Below are 15,774 nucleotides of genomic sequence, written 5' to 3'. Positions count from 1 at the left end.
TTCAGTTCTGTGGGGATTTTTAAAATTTCCGTAGTAGGTTTCAAAACGTATTTTTGTCATCTCGTGCCCTAGTAAATTTAGCTTGTCACTTGGGCATTAATAAAATATTAATAGGATGACCAGCTGCTAGTTGGAGAGACAAAACAGGTTTTCACACTTTCATACTTCGCCGTCTTTTTATTTTAATGTAAATTAATAAAATAGAAATAAAGCCTCTTACATAGCCCACAACAGAAAGCGTTACCTTTATTCACATTTCTGTTGGATCAACCACCCTGCCAATGAACAGTAATGTTTTAAAAGTTTCTTCAAAAATCATAAAAAGGAACGGTCGGTCCACCTTGACGACAGGAGGCACTGTGAATGCAGTTATTTCTGACCCACTAGCTGCTGCGGCCTCAGTTCCTTCTTCATCCACTTCAATTACTGCCTTTTGGACAACCTGAAATGCAATGTGGTAATAAAATATGTGACAGATAAAATATTAACATGAAGAATGTTTTGCAAAGTGCAAGAAATCTAGTTGAAGCAGGCTTCTGTTAAGGATTAAAACGAGTCGGTCTATGCCATCTAGCTCTGTCTGGTGGACTGGTAGACCCATGTGGTGTCCAGCACCAGAGAAGCGGGTGCAGCCGCCGTGACCGCACCATTACAGCGTCAATCCTGCTGCAGGAGTCGTGCTTTTCCATGTTTCTGAGAGTAGGTCTCACTTGGAGATTTTGTTCTTGCAGCTGGTAGCATGAAGCAACAACTGCATTTGTTTAGTGGTCCTCTTTGACACCTAACTCTGCGAGTTTCTCAAAAGTGGGAGGTGCGTTTTCATCACTCACAAACACTGAGTGGCTGGATATGTCGTTCACAGCTTATTTTGTGAGAGCTCAGGCAAATGCACCAATATTTTATTTTCTTCTGTCTATTTCTAATCTGTACATTTGATAGTAGAGCAAATATGTACAGCAATGAGGTGCAATCCAGGATTGGTCTGAGGACCTTCTCTTCCCACGGAAATCGCAGCCTGGCAGGGTCTGATTCTTTTCGCTTTTTGTTCTTTCAGCCTGCACGTACCCCTGAGTACTTCCCCTGTATTTGAGTCTGTATTGGTGAACTGCCTAGTCAGGCAGGGCATTCCCAACTCCCAAATTCCTGATTCTAGGAATTACTTATGTGAAGACAGTTGAAGGACTTCGCCAGTGTTGAGCTCTCTGCTAACCATTATTAAATAGTGGAGCTGGCTGTCACAATTCACAGGGACAGGATGCTTCTCTGGCACTTTGTAGCTGATGCACATATTGCTTCTAATATCAGTTAGCAGCTCCTGCACAAGTGTGACTTTTTTCATAACACAAGAGTTAACTCCGGAGAATCAGCATGGAATAGTTATATCATCAAGAGGAAGGGAGAAAAGTGCTGTAGATTGCCATTGTGTTTCCCAAAATTGGAACATTTTATACCAATCTGAAAATCGGCATGATTTTATCTTTTAAGGTTTTTCTTAGGATGTTACATTTTCACAGAAAGGTTATTTTGTTAAGTCGGCACAATTTTGAAATCTGTGGTTCAGGGCCTAGAGTTTTTGAAGCTTGTATAGAAGTGTTTATCATATCATCTATTAATAGTTTTGGCAAACCACAAAGGCTTCTGGAAGGAACTGGTGTAGTTGAGAGGGATTCTTTCTGATAGGGTGCAAATACTTGGAGGAGGGTGCAAATGAGATGGAGCCAGGCTCTTTTCGGTGGTGCCCAGTGGCAGGACAAGAGGCAGTGGATACAGACTGAGACACAGGAGGTTCCCTCTGAACATCAGGAAATGCTTTTTCACTGTCAGGGTGACAGAGCGCTGGCATGGGTTGTCCAGAGAGGTGGTGGAGTCTCCATCCTTGGAGATATTCAAAAGCCTTCTGGAAATGGTCCTCAGCAACTGGCTCTAGGTGGTCCTGCTTGATCAGAGGAGTTGGATCACTTGACCTCGAGAGGTCCCTTCAAACCTCAGCCATTCTGTGAATCAGTGAATTCTCTCCCAGAGTTATGGTCCTAGGTTATCAACTCTATATAACCCTATATAATCATAAGCAGTTGCATTCCATAAACCCCTGACATAGATTCATTAAGCTACGTTTTAAGTCCTCTGTCAAACTGATCTCATTTCAGTCTTGTTTTTCTCAGCTGTTTATAAATCCAGCTTGTTGCAGAAGTTTTGTTACTTTAATATATGAAGTTGAACTTAAGATTAATTGTATTTCATCGTGTTCCGGACACTCCAGTTCTTGAGGCCACCAGTTTCTCTGTGTGATACCTCTTTTATCTTCTTTCTTCGACCATGCCTCTGAGTATTCTATCATCACAAATTCTCTTTTGCATAGACTAGCTGTTTCTTCTTAATGGGACATCTCTGGTCACATAGACCTGTTCCTTCTTGATATTGGTGTGATTGTCAGGTCCTTTCTCTTCCATTTGTTTCTGCTTCTCATTCTACCTCTGTTTTCTATCAGTCTTCTGCAATTCATCTTTGCTCTCCCTTAAATAATGGTACTGAGTTATCTTCTCTTTTTTGGTGTGGCTGTGTTCCACTCTTCTTGGCCATTCAACACCCTTGCCTTTGCCTGTTTAAGTGTTGGTCTTTAAAAGATTTGGTGTATGTAACACAACATTGGAATGGGCTGGAATACAACTGTGTTTTGCCAATGCTTTGCTGTGAGATTCTGTTTTTTCTCTGCCAAGGTATGCAGAAGGAAAGCCAGGACTGCTTTGACTTCTCTTTCTCACTGTTACCTTTTTGAGATTTTATTATTTGAATTTCTAAAGTTCTCTGTTTATTGAGAAGTATACCTGTTCCTGGACCATGTGTGGATGGACCATAGGGATTTCCTCTTTGGATTTCCTTCCTTGCTCTGGCTTTTGCCATTTGACTGTCATTTACAATGTCTTTCTTGTTCACAGTTTTTCTTTAATTGTACTCCTTCCCTGCCAACTGTATTCTTCTTGAGCTTTCCTCCTGTGGTGGGTTACCTTTGGAAGGTGTTGAACACGTGCAAAATGTCACCACCCCTTACTTCTACACGCCTCGTACTTGAAGAGGGATTAATACTTATTAAGATGTGCAGACTGCATATGCTTGGCAGATGAGGTCCTTTCCTATTAGCATCCTTATCGGTGTTTATGACATAGTCTCTTGTCTGGGCTGTTTATATACTATTATAATCCAAATAGCAAATAATTTTAGAAGGCTTACCTGTGAAACTGCTACATATCCTTGATCTGTGAGATGACCAAGATCTGCTGTATGTGTAAAGAGATTTTTAATTCCAAGAGCATGAAGCAATTTCTTCAGTTTGTATTTTTGCTCTAGTTTGAACTTTGGAAATGAAATATCCACTTTTCTGTTTGGGGAAAAAGAAAGTTTGATGCAAACTTGGACTATATAGTAGGTCACTTGACTGCTGAAATGCACACTGTTTGGGAGTTAAGCTTTACACAAAGAAGAGGGCACAAAAACTGAATATCATCTCTGATCTGTTGACTGCCAAAGATACTAGAAATAATTTCCTTCTCTGTATAAAATATTTCCACCAGCACTTAGAGCGCTCTGGTACCAGGGTGACACACTATTGGAAAGAATTGTCACTTCAGGAATCACATTTCACAGGAATTATTTGGGTTTACATTTTTATATTCAAATTTATCCATTACTTTGGGTTTCCGCTGGTAGCAAGGGTTTCATAAATATACTGCATGTCTAGATTTATTGTGCACTTTGCCTGGCAGTGTTAAATTTACGGAGAGAGAGGGGAAGGCCTAAGGAAGAACTTGGAAAGACTTGATTGACTATGCCCTCAGGGAGACAGACATTTCTAAATGAGATGAGCCAGACTTGTCACCTCAGAGTAGAAGCTTTCACATGGCACTTGGGCTGTAAGTGGATTTTTAAAGGACCTCTACTCTGTAGATACCAAATGCCACAGAGACACCAGCATCTGAAAAGGGTTAGGACGACCAGCTAATCTTGGTTTTTGCTTGCTTTGCTGCAATAGACATAAAAGACATTAAGGCCAATGGTTGTCAAAGCGATACCTGGTTTTCATGTTTCCAAGCCAGGATTCCACAAGCTCTGTAGTCAAATGGTCTTCAAGTGAAATGTAATCTCCCTCCTTTTCTGGGATGACAATCAGCATGTGGGCTTTCCCTTTGTAGGGAAGCTTTATCACAGTGCATCTTAGATTCTCATCAAAAGCTGAATTAACTTTATCTGACTTGAACATCATGGGTACCTGTACACTTCTGTATTTGTTTATGTGGAAAGTCTCCATTTCTGTGAATCTGGAATTAAATGGATAGACCCACTTCCCTGGGGACAGAAAAGTTAAATAATTATGTGGATTCAGACTTGTTCAGAAATCCTTAAAAAACAAAAGTATAGTGTATCTTCTGTATCTAGTTGAACTGGATGTCAGTTGTGTCTGGGATCAGTGGATGACAGTTGCAGTATTTTTAGTGCAGGTGCTTTAAATGGTTTACAGTGGGAAAAGGAAATAATCCACAAAATAAACTCCTTCATTTGCAGGGAAAGAAGGGGAATAATTCTCTAAGATTAATTAGTTGCCAGTCAAGTACACAACTGATACTTTTTGTTTATTGAGTGTTATATGAGCATCCATCTTTTATTAACGTCACATTCTCTGGAATTCTCTAGCAGCTGTTCAACATCCTGTTTTTAAATTAATTATACAATCTTTTGGATGGGGATTCAGCAGTGCACTTACTCATAAGGTGCACTGGAATGCGATCTCTTCTGTACTAATGATTCTGATCTCTACCATTGCTTTAAACATAACCACAGCTATTTATGTTTAGCCTGGAGAAAAGGAAGCTGAGTGGAGACCTTATCGCTATCTACAACTACCTGAAAGGAGGTTGTAGCATGGAGGGTGTTGGTCTCTTCTCCCAAGTAGCAAGTGATAGGACAAGAGGAAATGGCCTCAAGTTGAACCAGGGGAGGGTTAGATTCGATATTAGGAAAAAAATCTTCACGGAAAGAGTTGTCAGGCATTGGAACAGGCTGCCCAGGAAAGTGGTGGAGTCACCATCCCTGGAGGTGTTTGAAAGGTGTTTAGACGAGGTTCTTAGGGATATGGTTTAGTGCTAGAGTTAGGTTAGGTTATGGTTGGACTCAATGACCCTGATGGTCTCTTCCAACTGAAATGATTCTTTGATTCTCTTTTCCCTGATTTTCTGCTGGGGAAGGTAACCTTGGCATTGGACAAACTGCCCATTTGTAAATGCGAAATAATGAACTTAGTCCGTAGGGAGGTGGCATGGCTGAGGGGTGACTTTCTCTGTTCTCATGTGTGCATTTATATTAGTGGGGTTTCCATGGGTGGCATCTGTGGAGTGCTTTGCACTGGCATAGTGGCTGTGACTGTGGATTCTCTGCACAGCGTTCCTCTCATCCCCTTTGTCGCCCTTGCTCTTTGTCTTTGCTTTTTACCGAACAAGGTGTCTCCGGCTCCTGTATGGCTGTTTCAGAGTAAAGACTGGGCTACGGCTCCCTGCCTTTGCCAGGACCTCCTTTTAGAGTTCCTTACCTATCTTCTAAGCCGCCAGAAAGACCCCAAAAGCAGGAAAAGGAGCATAAGATATTTGGCAGTACAGGACCTCTTCACAGAAGTCTCTGCCCATCACAGCTATTTCTGTAGCTCACCCTGTAAGGTAATATAGTGGGGTACTTTGTCACGTTGGTCCCTCTGGGCAAAAATATTATTGATTGAAATAGAAAATTATTTGTTTTCATGATTTTGTGTACTATGTAAAATAAGACAGTGATTTTATGTCCAGCATTCAAAAAACTATTATGCTTAAGGCTTTTTCATTTTAATTGGTGAGTGAAAATTAACATCCTTTTTAGTCACAAAGAGAGATCGTGCACAAACGGATTGAGATAAGTTTTATGCAGGTCTTCTTGTTCTCTTTGAGACTCTTGTATGGAAGAAAGCATAGAAGAGTTGTGGTTCCCTATCGTGAAAAATAATTTCCTATTAAATAAACCTAATAGAAGAAAGTAAATCTAGATTGAGATGCAGAGAAAACAGGACATCTGAATTAATTTAAACTTCCCTTAATGTAGCTGAAGTTAGAGTCCTGATTCTTCTAATAAATAATCATTTTGCAAAATAAAAACAACAGTTACCTTTAAAGACAATGTAGTCCACAAGAAGCAGCTTAGTATGACGGTCAAGCTCTTCAAAAAGCTCCGGGATTTTTCCTTTTGTCCTTTTTTTAATATTTTGATTTATGACAAGTTTTGCCTGTGTGAAGTTTTGAAAGTCCACTCTCAGGAATTCCATATCAAAATACTCCTTAGATAAATTGAGGAAAGACTCCTTGAGTCTAAAGTCGTTTTGGATGAAAGAAAGAGTACCTTGCACAAGAAGTTCATCATTCATTGTGATGTTATCTTTCAGTTGTTTAAACAAAGCTGGCAAATTATGGCGATCCACTCTGTCCTTTAAAGCATGGAGGTTTAGACCTTTTACTATTTGTCTGTGTGTTTCCCCTTTGGCTGCCAGCATATATGCCGTCATGAGGGTTGATACAGAAAGGGGAGAAATTATGACATTATTGTCATGTGTCATTGCAATTTTTCTGTAGAGGTTAAATCCAAAATTTGCAGTCTTTTCAGTGAAGTTGTAAAGAGTGAACTCTTCAAGACCTTGCTCTTCAAAAGGCTTAGACATATTTTTATGATTATGCCACTCTTCGGCAATATTGACATTATTATTTCTTTCCCCAAAATTATTCTCTTTTTCCTTCTTTGGAGTTTTAAGTTTGATGCCAGCTTTGCTGATTTCAACACATATTTCACTTAAGACAAGTAGGTAAATTCCTGTTTTCATGCTGACATCCAGTAACAAGCTCTTTTGTTTCTAGTAAAGAAAAGGGAGAAAGGAAAAAAAAAAAGGCAACACAGTTACATTTTAGTTTGTTCTTCTGTTCGCAATCCAGAAGGTCGTAGGTGTAGCAAGGTGGTCTTTCTGCATCTTCAGTGTAATACTCTAAACCTAAGATCTGGTTTTATTTTAAAAGTATTTTAAAAGTATTTTATTTATATATATATATATATATATATATATATATATAAACTATTTTAAAAGTAAAACTTAGATCAGTGAGAGAGAGAAGTTTCAAACATCGTTAAGTGAATCCAGAAGAAATATCATGATCTTCTGGTATTGGTGGTTCATGCCAGAAGTATTTCACTGATTTTTCCCTTGCTAACTTGATACAAAATCAAACCAACATTTCGTGTACAATATGCAGCTCAAAGATAAAAAACTGGCTTGCTTGGACCAGGGTCACAGCCTTCACTCCTGTGAAACTGGTGTCATCTATAAGCACAAGAATTCTAGGCAGCATGTGCTGGAAACGACATTTTCCCTGGAGACCTCTGGCACAGACTAATTCTAGAAAATTTGGATGGTGACCTACGGAAAGCTGAGACCTGTAACTCCCTTTCTGCATGTCATTGGCACTGGCAGGTGGATTGTGTTCTCCATGGTATATGTCTTAATCATGGTTGCCATTCCTATTGGATCCATCTTTTCCTGGATAAAGGTAGTGGCCTAATGGTTACCATCTCTTCTGTAGCAACGTTGACCCTTAAAGTTTGTTACTTTACATGATTTATATTAGTGGCATGCTGTATCAACGAGATTAAACTCCCTACAGAAAAAAAAACCCACCCGCAACACTTGAGAAGCACAAAAAGTGTCTGATTTTCTAGTACATAAATGCTAACCCAGAAAACAGTCTGGTTTTGAGAGTTAGAGAACATTATATTAAAAATTATCTTTTTAAAACAGACACTTAAGTACCTGTATGCTTTACAGAAAAATCAAACTGCAGCCACTAGTTTTTGTTCTAGAAATGGTAACTTCCAAGAACAATGCAGAAAAATATTTATTTGTATAAATATTTTTGAAATATTTCAGATGTAACTCAGAGAATGCTGGAGTTCTACACTGCAAATTACTTTTACAAACTTTGAAAAAGAGAATTTTACCGTGTGATTTATGCCTTGTTTTCCCAGGTGATTTTTTGAAGTATGTATTTATCTGGTTATGTAGAAAACTAGTATCAGACAAAACCAGTCTGTCTTTAAGAAACTGTCTTAAGCCAAACTCATCAGAATAAATCAGGATTGACACCACTGACACATAGATTGCACAAAGCTGGTCTGAGGCAAGGCAGAATCTGTGCCTATGGGACTTTTACCCATTCATTCATCCAAACAAGTGAAGAAACAGTCTCGAAATAAGTAGCCGTAGCATAGGAGGGAACTACGAAGTAATGACACCTAGTCAAGGTGAGCTATCTTCACACAGGTGAAGGAAAACAAAGATCCTAATATTAATGTGCCACCAGTAGCTCTTTGTCAAGCAAATATTCTTTCAGCGATACTGATTATTACTGAAAGGTTGTTGTGCTCAGAGACACCCATAGTTAAGTGCTTTAAGCTGTATCTCGCTCTTTGGTTCACTTACGTACAGAAAAGTACATTCGGGAAAAAAATGAGACAGTGCAGATTTTAATGGTATCTGTAATCATACCTCTTGCCTGGTCAGCTCTTCCCTTGGTACATTGTGTTTGTGGATTATTGGAGAGCCAGGCTTCAGATGCTCTTGTCACAGGTATAAAAAACTTTCTATCTAGTTCATTTTTAGTATCCATAAAACGGCTGGAGCTTAGGATAGAAGCAGTAGGTGAAGCAGTTCTACAAATGTGAAGGAGCGTACTGATGTGACCCTGGAGAATCAGGAATGATTTAGACATAGGAAATTTTTTCCAGTGAACCCGATCGACACTCCGCTGCCAAGAGCAACCTCAGAAAGAAAGTCAAAGTTCTGTGAAAACCTAGATAAATATTGCTAAGATATACCAGGTTTTGTATGCAATGTATACAGCAGTGGTCAAGGAGACATTATGGCTACTGTGTTTGCATCCCTGGGGATAACATCCTAGTACATGGCTGCATTCAGAGGGCTGACCTCTAGCTCAGCAAGAGAACAATGCTGAAGTTCTAACCTCAGGATATGCACAGAGCAAGGTGTTGCAGCTGCTAGTGTACTTCTGCCAAGAGCCTGCTCTGTACTGCTGCTTCTAGCAGGTCAATGTGCAGTTTCTGTGTTACTGCCCAGATTTACCAAGCCCTGAAAAGACTATGTGAGGAATGCTTGCCGATCATAATTTCGTTTCACTCTTCATCCTTCTGCTATAGGTTGTTTATTACTCCATTCAGATCATTCTCCTGATCACTTACCATAGGTTTCCCTGTTCTTTTATACTTCACTGCCCAGCAAATACTGAAGGAGGTTCGTTAGTTCTCTCTCTTTCCTGAAAATACCATGTTTCAGTGTCAGATAGCACAAGGATGAAACAGTTGTTCTGTGCTTAAAAATACAGTATTTTGCACAAATTGTGATTTCTGAGCAAAGTTAATACAGGGTTTCATCTGTTGAACCAAATGTTTGGAGAGAACTAGGCACATCTTACAGAAGGCCTCAGGCAAACTTTAGCATCAGGCATTGCTTGTGTAAATTTGCACATCCAAATGTACTTTTCAAGCATAAAATGCAAATATGCTTATAATTCATCTTTCTATCAAAGCAATATATCAATTTCTCTCCCATACAGCAGTGTTGAATTGCACCTTATGGAAAAATCTTGAATGGCCATAATCTTTGGAGATGCATTTTCCAATTGTAAATTAAACAGGATGTTCAAGACCACCAAACCTGCACAGAATCCATTTGTATAGCAGTGGCTTGCAAATGGATGAATGAGATGAAAAGATGGGTTATATGTCCCATCATTAAAGTAGTAAGTGATTCAGCAATCTAGAAAACACATGGCAACTATTAACTACTCCTTTTCAGTTAAGGATCTGTAACAGTAAATTACGGTGGTTGTATAATTTGTGATTTGGCATATGGGAAGCTGCTTTTATTTGATTGCCATTTATTCAGAGTTCAGCTGAATTTCACTGTTGCCTGATTCAGGCTGTGGGAGTTAGTCCTGAAAAGGTATGTTGATGAGAGTACTGAGACATTTCGATGCCAAGTCACAGGGTGCTATTGGCAGTCAGGTGGTGTGCTATTTTCTTTTGAGATAATAGGTCACGTTCTGTACTTTGTGCAACACAGATGGGCTGTAATGACTGAATCAGGAGGCAGCGAAATCCCTGAATGTTATGCCTCCTCTCAAGTGCGTGGCAGCCAGGGAAGAGAATAAAATGTGCACTATACTGTGACTGTGAATATTTTTTCTTCTATTTTTCTTTCACATTAACTCTTGCTTTATTTTCAATGAGATTCCTGGTGTCTGGATTCTGCAGGACTGGAACAGGGAAGGGGATGACCTGACTGCAGCTGCTGCCTTGCTGGCCAAATGGTGCACGCAACTTCTGACGGACTGCAGGCAGTGCTGTTAAGAGCATTTCTGCTCCTTACGTAGTGACCCACTTCTGTGGGAAGTGACATGGACACCGAGGAGCTGTTCCTGCCACAGTGCTGTGCCTGCCCTGGCAGCAAAGGAGGTCCTTTCCGCTGGGAGTTGTCCCTACTTCAAAGAGGCGTCTTTGGACAATGCAGAGTCAGCTCTAGCATAGAGCCAGGGATTGGAAAATTCTGCTTTTGGTTGTATTCAGTCACAGAGAAAGGGTTTCCTGCAACATGAGCGGTCCCTCTAAAACAGCATCAGGCCCAACTGCTCTCTAGGTATTGCAGAGAACCAGCTCTTCCCTGCCTTTTCTGGGGATAGTGCAATTCCTGTGCAACCTCTGACAGTCCAGTTGGGCAGACGTCACTGTTACGTCTCTCTCTGAGAGGCGTGGGACAGGACTTGGCTCAGGAGGGCCACCAGAGCCCCACTGGGACATGTGAAGGGACTGAATGGGGAAAGTGATGAGCTGCCTTCCAGACAGCTCTGCCCTCCCGTCACAAATTGGCCTCAGACTGAAAGGACGGGGCAAAGGCAGAAGCCCTTGTTTACAGGCACATCCCAGACCATCCAACACTCAAGAAAAGAGTCCTGCATCCTCGGGCATACACAAGTGCTACTGATTTGGGTGTTAGGAACATCACAGGAGTAAGAACCTCACAACTGCACTAAGCATTCACTGCAAATTTGAGATTGCAACAATTTCAAGTTAGCATTACAGCAGCTTTGTTGTGCGCCTTTAGTAACAGAAATGAAGCATGTTCTCTAGGACTGGGAAAGACAGTTCTGGAAACAATAAAGTAATATTTTTGCACATTATAGGCTTGTATTTTTAGACTTCAGTGAACCTTATTGCTAATTTTAGAAAACCCGCTTTATGCATAGATTAGACAGTTCATTAATAAGCATATAACTGATAGAGCAAAGTTAACACTTTTTCCATCTTAAGAAATACTTGTTTCTAGTAGTCTCAGATATAAAAGAAGGAAGTCTCTTGCTCAAATGCATTTTTCTTCAGAAGGCATTAGAGCAAGAGGAAAATCAAATACATTAGAATGATAATTAAGATGTAGAACCATTTAAAACATATTTAGAGAAGAGTTGATAAATATATATAATTTTATATATATATAAATACAATAATCCTTCCCTTTACATCTAAATGTTTCATATAAATCTTGCCTTACCTATTAGGTAGCTTCTCTGTCACTTTTCTCAATCAACTAGGTTTAAAAACCAGATGAAGATGTCTGTCCCATATAGAAGGTTTTCAACAAATATTTGCTCTTCCAAAGAGTGATAATCTGGTTTTGTCTGTTATAAATTAACTGCTTTATAAACACCAAGTATTGTATTTCCCATAAATGGCATAATGAGGTAGGTTTATATTCCAGTAAATACATTATATCTTTCATGAGAAACAAGAGAGCAGTGAACTCTTTGCCTCCAGCCCTGCAGCACCCCGGCAGGATTTGGCCCTGCACATCCAGTTGCCCATGAGAATTATTTCACAGGCAGGCTCTGAGCTGCTCAGTGGTGGAAGCAGGATCCGATCCTGCTTAAAATACCCTGTTTGTAAAACAGTAGATCACTGTTCACTAAAGTGGGGGAGCAAAAGGGAGCGAGGGAGCGGGTACAGAGCATTTGTAGGAGTGTTGTCAGCTTCCTCACCCTGCAATTTGGCCACTCCTTTTAGAGGAGAGACCAGGGCTCCATTCCCTGTTCCAAGGGCTTACCAACTATTGAGTAACATACCAACAGGCCAGAATTAACCGACTGATAAGCACTGAGTGTTGTTTCTCCTATAAAAGACAAAATGGGGGAAACTGATATTCCTGCAGAAGTTGTACAGAGCTATAGGAAGTAAGAATAAACTTTTTGAATTTTCAATTGTTTTTGCTTGGACAGATTTGAAGGCTTGTTTTGGGTCTTGAACACTATTATTTGGGCAAGGCACATTCTTTAAGACAGACAGTTTACTCAGCAACTTCTGTAGTGTGGGCATGATCTAAACTCTTCACTATTTTGATCACTGGCCTAACTCCAAATAAAATATAAACATGGAACTCCCTATATTCCCTCATACTCCTAAATTACGTTTTAAAATACTCCCAAATGAAACAGAACATTCCATTCTGATTTGGATCGTAAAAGAAAAATAATTTTGCCTTCACACTTGAGATAAGGGGACTAGTCTCTATTTTTCAACTGAACTGAAAAAAAAAATATTATATGCAGTCTAAGTGGAAGCATTGTCAGAGAAAACAGTGACATTTTAGAAAGCAAATAAAGGGTTTGGGCAAATAAAGGACACAATGCAAAAATGCTTTGTTGCTGATGAGTACTATTTCTGTAACTGACAACAGTGTTTGCTTATAAAGTGAAAGATTTGATTAAGAAGAGCTTAAGACCTGAACGTAGCCCCCTGACCAGGTTTGTATCTATGTTGCAAGGACATATTACTGGAGGCAACTTGTGGGTTTTATGCTCTTAACAAGTTCAACAGAGGGGTCATGAAGTGTCACAGTGTCACCAAGGCACCGCAAAACTACTTCAAGGAAATGACAAGCTTAAACCAACTTTAATTTGCAACTGAAACTGAAACCACATGGCAGAACCCGATGAGCAACTGGGTAATCCAAAATCAACCAACACTCCGACAACATTTAACAAACTGTAGGTTCGCTGTATGAGTCAGGGATATTGTTACTACACAACGACACACAAGAATGATGGTCCAAGGCATGCACGTGCTCATGCAGAAAGAGAAACTCTTGCTCAAGGATATATCCAGAAGATACAGTCACTCACAGACGGGGAGCAGTGAGGACGCTCAATCCCAGTAAGTTTCCTTGGACATTGTTATTAACAACAATAAGAGCGACTAAGACTCTTCACAGCCCTTGCCCCAGCACCATGACACACTTTGTCATCACTGAAAGCCCTGCCTGAGTTAAGATGCAATATTGATGTTTAATATACAAAAGCTGAAGTCGTATTTATAGATGGTAGTGAAAGAATGGTTTGAAGGAGTCTTAAAGTCTTTGAATCTCTCATTTAATTCTTTTCTGGAACACAAAAACCATTTCAATCCTATTTTAACTGTAAGAAAAAGGAGGCTGCTATGAGCTGTATTGGCTGTGTAGAGACATCTGAGGGAATTGTCTTCCTCTCTAGTTACTCATGAAGCCCTTGCTAGTTTTTCATGCTGTGTAACTCCTTGCTGAGACTATCCACACACTACTGGGAGTAACGTATTCCTCCCACCAACTACTATTTATACTGTCAGTCACCCCTTGGATTCAACAGAGCTTTCTGAGCAGTAAAACACCACACAGCGTATGGATAACGCTCTGCCAAACTGTACATATTCACAGAGTGACTTAGGGGTAGAGGATTGCCGGTGTGTCACACTGGCAAAATTGCACTTTTCTGCAGTTTTAGGCTAAACCACCCTTGAGACCAGAACAAGCAAGGGCAATACATGGGTATTGCTGCCCAGTCGCGTCTCTGCTGGGAGCCTGTGCCAGCAGAGTGCTGAGGCTGGGCAAGAGGCAACTGACATGTCAGCAGTTGAGCTAAAGACTGTCTGTTCTCTAATAGACATGGGTTTTTTGGATGCATTTGTAACTCTGGGAAATTTGGCAGTGATCACGTAGTCCATGTTCTCACCCATCTGTTTGTCAAAAGCCCTGTGACTCCTGGGTGCCTGCGGAGAGGTACTGCAGAGGCAGCGCAGCTACTTGTTCCGGATATTCAGATGATCAGACGATTTCTGTTACAACTCCCTTTCATCCTTTTGCCCTTCTTGTGGAGCTGGCAACACCTCTGCTTCAGTGGCGGCTTTTCCTCTTTCTTACTCTCCCCAGTCTGTTTTAGGAAACCTTCAGTGACCATGGAGCAACTGGTCATCTTAATATTTGTTAATAATATTTGGGTTTTGTATTAATATTTGTTTGGTTTGGGCTTGGTTTCCCTGTGCTAACTACGGTTCCTTCCAGTGACAAGCTCCTTGGAACAGCAATAGTCCTTGCTTAGGTAATGTCTCTGTTTCACCCGCCATGTCCCATTTTAGCAATGTTGTAACTCAACCACAGCTGAGCTTCAAAGTGGGCTGTGAGATGTGATGGGCATGATTGCAGTACCAAGAGACCAGGTAACTGGTGGTTTACTTAAGTACATCTGTACCAGGATCCCAGCAAGAGATTATTTTTGGAACTGAGTTTCTTGCCATACTCGAACAAGGTAGTAACCAAATACACACATTTCACTCCAGGCCCTGTGAATTTCTGTCCTCAGCTAGTGGCTACCTATTTGGTTTCTCAAGGGTAGATGCAGGATATTTATCCCAGTCTTGATGGAGCTAACCAAAACCAGTCAGAAATATTGTCCAGGCTGGAGTTTGACGAGAAGAATTAGGGTAAAAGGTGTTAGTTTAGGAAAATATTTGGGCTGAATCTGATCTAACCTCTTCCATGTTTCTTAAAGAAAATAGCAGTGTACCAAGAGTAGTTGAGGAAATACAGAGATGACTTTCAAGGATCTATATTTCTTCTGAAGTCTCACTGTGAAATTACTTATAACACATAAACTAACGTGCTCTAACAGTTATAAACCAGCTCTTTATACAGTCTCTTGAACATACCTAGTTTGTCAACAAGATGATTCATCAAGGTGGCTGCTGCTTCTCCCACTCAAATAGTGCACATTATAATTGAAATCAGCTGGATGCAAACACCCTGATGGCTCCACACCTACACTGTGTATAAGCCCGAGCCTTTTCATAGAGACCGAGGCCCATGAATTGTTCATATGGGAGCATTCCTGTAGTAAAAGCATCTTTGAAAGGGATGTATTCCTGCATCTCTCCTGGGGTGGGATGAGTGTGTTACTGTACCAGATGGACAAGCAGTAAAGCTGTAGTATTTCATAACATAGGGCTGAAGTATCTCCTTGATATTTTCAACTTCACAGTCAAGTGCTGTCTAATTGTCCTTGAACACACAAATAAAATTATAACTATCTGTTAATAGGATATCTTTCTAACTGTGGAAGCTTTTATAGGGAATGCAAAAATGATGGAACACAGTAACAGTGTGTACAGAGAAGTACTATCGGTTTTCACTAACAGGTAAAACCGTCATCCATCAGGTATGATGGGAGTAGCATTAACTCTGCTTTATTCCAGGGGATGGAGTAAAGGATCTTTTAAAGTCACTGCCAGCCTTATTTCCTATGATGCTCTGACTCACAGCAAAGGAACATTTTCATACTCGATAATGTATTT

General features: G+C 40.3%; 1 protein-coding gene across 1 annotated transcript; it reads right to left on the bottom strand.

Annotated features, from left to right (window-relative positions):
• Positions 1 to 250: 250 nt before the first annotated feature.
• Positions 251 to 6,910, bottom strand: SERPINA10 (serpin family A member 10). Its single transcript, XM_065636698.1, has 4 exons — positions 6,181 to 6,910; positions 4,068 to 4,341; positions 3,229 to 3,376; positions 251 to 442 (listed from the first exon to the last, which is right to left on the bottom strand). The coding sequence occupies exons 1-4, from the start codon at positions 6,884 to 6,886 to the stop codon at positions 251 to 253; spliced, it is 1,320 nt and encodes a 439-aa protein (XP_065492770.1). The 5' UTR covers positions 6,887 to 6,910.
• Positions 6,911 to 15,774: the final 8,864 nt, after the last annotated feature.

This window comes from Caloenas nicobarica, chromosome 5, assembly GCF_036013445.1.
Source record: "Caloenas nicobarica isolate bCalNic1 chromosome 5, bCalNic1.hap1, whole genome shotgun sequence".
Lineage (NCBI taxonomy): Eukaryota > Metazoa > Chordata > Aves > Columbiformes > Columbidae > Caloenas > Caloenas nicobarica.
This window is presented reverse-complemented; position numbering and strand designations above follow the sequence as displayed.

Coding starts and splice junctions, on each gene's coding strand:
- SERPINA10 (XM_065636698.1), bottom strand. CDS start 6,886: ATGAAAACAGGAATTTACCTACTTGTCTTAAGTGAAATATGTGTTGAA. Junction 4,342..6,180: donor GGACTACATTGTCTTTAAAG/GTAACTGTTGTT, acceptor TTCTGTCCCCAG/GGAAGTGGGTCTATCCATTT. Junction 3,377..4,067: donor CTTGGAAACATGAAAACCAG/GTATCGCTTTGA, acceptor TTCCCCAAACAG/AAAAGTGGATATTTCATTTC.